General features: G+C 37.2%; 1 protein-coding gene across 4 annotated transcripts in view; it reads right to left on the reverse strand.

Moving 5' to 3' along the window:
* Positions 1-1,910, reverse strand: part of LOC111633196 (oxidative stress-induced growth inhibitor 1-like) — a 28,102-nt gene extending 26,192 nt beyond the window's left edge. The window contains exons 1-2 of one of the 4 annotated variants that reach the window (XM_023377725.1): positions 1,747-1,910; positions 1,656-1,680 (exon numbers count right to left, since the gene is read on the reverse strand). Coding sequence is in view for 1 of the 4 variants with exons in the window: in XM_023377721.1 (XP_023233489.1) it covers positions 1,543-1,573 (31 nt within the window). In the remaining 3 variants the exon portion in view is untranslated. The other 3 variants (XM_023377722.1, XM_023377721.1, XM_023377726.1) reach the window with 3 other exon arrangements.
* Between the last annotated feature and the right edge of the window lie 787 nt (positions 1,911-2,697).

Here is a 2,697-nt window from a genome sequence, read left to right on the forward strand (position 1 = left end):
GTATATATATTACGCCTTGCCGGGGCTTGCGATGGCCGGTTGAGAGCCGTATGGGAAGTAGGACGTGGGCACTGAATGTGTCCCCAGCCGGCGTTGTAATAACCGTCGATGGTTAAGTAGTTAGATTATATACGCTGGAAGAGGAGATCGGATCGGAGGTCCGGGTAGCGTAACTGGCAACGCATCTGCACGGTAAGCAGGAGTTGTGGGTTCGAGTCCCGCTCCGGGCCGATTTTTTCTCCCAGCGGTTCCAAATTATTTAAATTAATTAAAATTATTTATAATTATTAATATTAATAAGAGATGGCGCCTAACGCTTACCTCTAGTACCAAATTGATTACGTAATTTATCTAATAAGTAGCATAAAACTAGCCCGATAGATTTTCGGCAGTCTGTTGGTTGTAGCTATAATTATATATCGGGTTGGAGATGTTTGTATACATAATAAAAACTTTATACTCAAAGCATGCTACGTAGAGTATTTCAAAAAGGTAAGGTCAACCGAACAGGTGATAGAGGAGTTTGTGTAGAGTAACATATAGAAATTTTTGTCAGCTTATCACTATGGTTTAGTAAAAACAGTGCTTTAAAGATTACGCAATCATTTTAATTATTAACAATCAACCTGTCCTCTTGTATAAGCACATCTCGGCATGCCGACAAAACTGAACGTTCAAACGTCATCCAACTTCTGCCGTAGAAGTACAAAGTACGTTCTCTGTACAAGTTTTTTTTATCTCAGAAATGTACATTTCTTCTGGTACACAATTCAAAAGAAAGTCTAATAGTGTCAAATCTGAAGAAGCTATTTTTTTATAAAAACTCTGAAATAATACAAAATTCAGTAAACCAGAAGGTCGTATTTACCAGTTTTCTGGACACAAATTAAATATATACTTCAGACGTAAAATAAAGAATAGAAAGTAAAGAACAAAATTGTATTTAACACACCGCATACCGGCAATCGCACCAAACCGGCATCGTACGACGCACGTGCCACAGAAACCAAAACAAAGCATCCGCGTAGCAATCTACAGTCGTACAACCCATCAAATTCCAAATAACCACTTTCGAAAACAGTCGGCGTCCCAGAAAAGACGATCGGGGCCCCTTCCACATAATTTTACAATATCACAAAGTAATAACATTGAATTTTAGCTATAGAATCATTTATATATTACGAAATATAACCGCAACAATAAAGAAACCGTACGTTTTCATCCAATTTCGGGCCCCTCGACCCCCAAGCACGTTCCTCACCCGCCCGGCGAGCAATCCGGCACAGGCTCCCACTCAAAAAGTACCGCTAGTACTAGACGCAAGTTCACAAAGGAAATTAACCGATACATTTAGAATATTTTATAAGTCAAAGCTTACCCGCACAATAAAATTTTGGAGAGTTCAAGCACGGCGGCGGAGCGATCCGGTTCCACCGTGTAAAGCATTTCTAGTCGCACCGACCCAGAGAAGTCTAATCTAGTTTACCTAAGCAGCACTTAAAAGAACTATTGTACAGTACATGTAAACAATGCATTCCTTACCTACTGATAAGTAATGCACTATAACACACATTTATTTGGAGTTAACCCAAGTATGTAAGCAGTGACGAGTGAAGGAACTGTTTGGCACTCGAACACGCATTTGTCCAACTTACCTTTAGCTCAGTCAGTTACAATGGCCTATAATAATGGGCAAAGCTCATAATTAAAAGTAAAATTAGGTCAATATTTTTATATATAAATTACCTTGGCCTTTCCAGCCCGAACGTTAACTCGTTTGACTTTCTATTTCTGAACAAATTCAACCGATACATTGCCTAAATAATCTAGAAATGCAAATTTCTTCCACCACTTCGCCAAGACCTGTCATAACTCCATAAAGCCGGTTAATAGTGACGCAATCCATCTCAATTTAGTCTTTTTCTCTCTAATTTTAATATATTATTATGAATTTTCATCACATAAATATAAATATAGATAAACTGTAAAGAAAGTTTATATAAATATTCAAATCGTCTTTTCCATTTTTCCGTTTTTTACCTNGTTAAACGCGCGTTGAAAAACGCCTAGTGTGTACAGGGCCTTAATGTCATCTTTCAAAATTTTGTTTGATTCCTGAATGACTTGTTTTTTTTTTTTAGTAGAAATGTCATTTAATATTCGAATCTTACAATACTGTTCATTTTTATTTTGAGAGAAAAATCTAATGTCACCAAGTAGCTATACCCCAACATTATTTATGATTTCAATTAATAAAAAATTCAGTGATATTCAAAGCATATCATGTAACATTCACAATAGCATTTCATAAAGACTTAAAATTGGCAGCATAAATAATGTTTTAGAAACCAAATTCATTCATAATACTTCAGATTTATACAGTGCCGTAACTAGCCATTCCTGTGCCCCGAGCAAGAATTTGCATTTAGGCCTCTTAATTAATTAGGTTTGGGAAAATAATACAAATGCATATACAATAAAACAAATACATGCATTTTGGGCCCCCTTCCAAGCGGGCCCTGTGCGGGTGCACCTGCTGCACCCACCTAGTTATGGCACTGGATTTATACATAATAAAAACATCGGCCCGGAGCGGGTTCGAGTCCCGCTCCGGGNAATTATTAATATTAATAAGAGATGGCGCCTAACGCTTACCTCTAGTACCAAATTGATTACGTAATTTATCTAATAAGTAGC

The sequence above is a fragment of the Centruroides sculpturatus genome, unplaced genomic scaffold (genome assembly GCF_000671375.1).
Source record: "Centruroides sculpturatus isolate CEXI.00-Female unplaced genomic scaffold, Cexi_2.0 scaffold127, whole genome shotgun sequence".
NCBI classification, from domain to species: Eukaryota; Metazoa; Arthropoda; class Arachnida; order Scorpiones; family Buthidae; genus Centruroides; species Centruroides sculpturatus.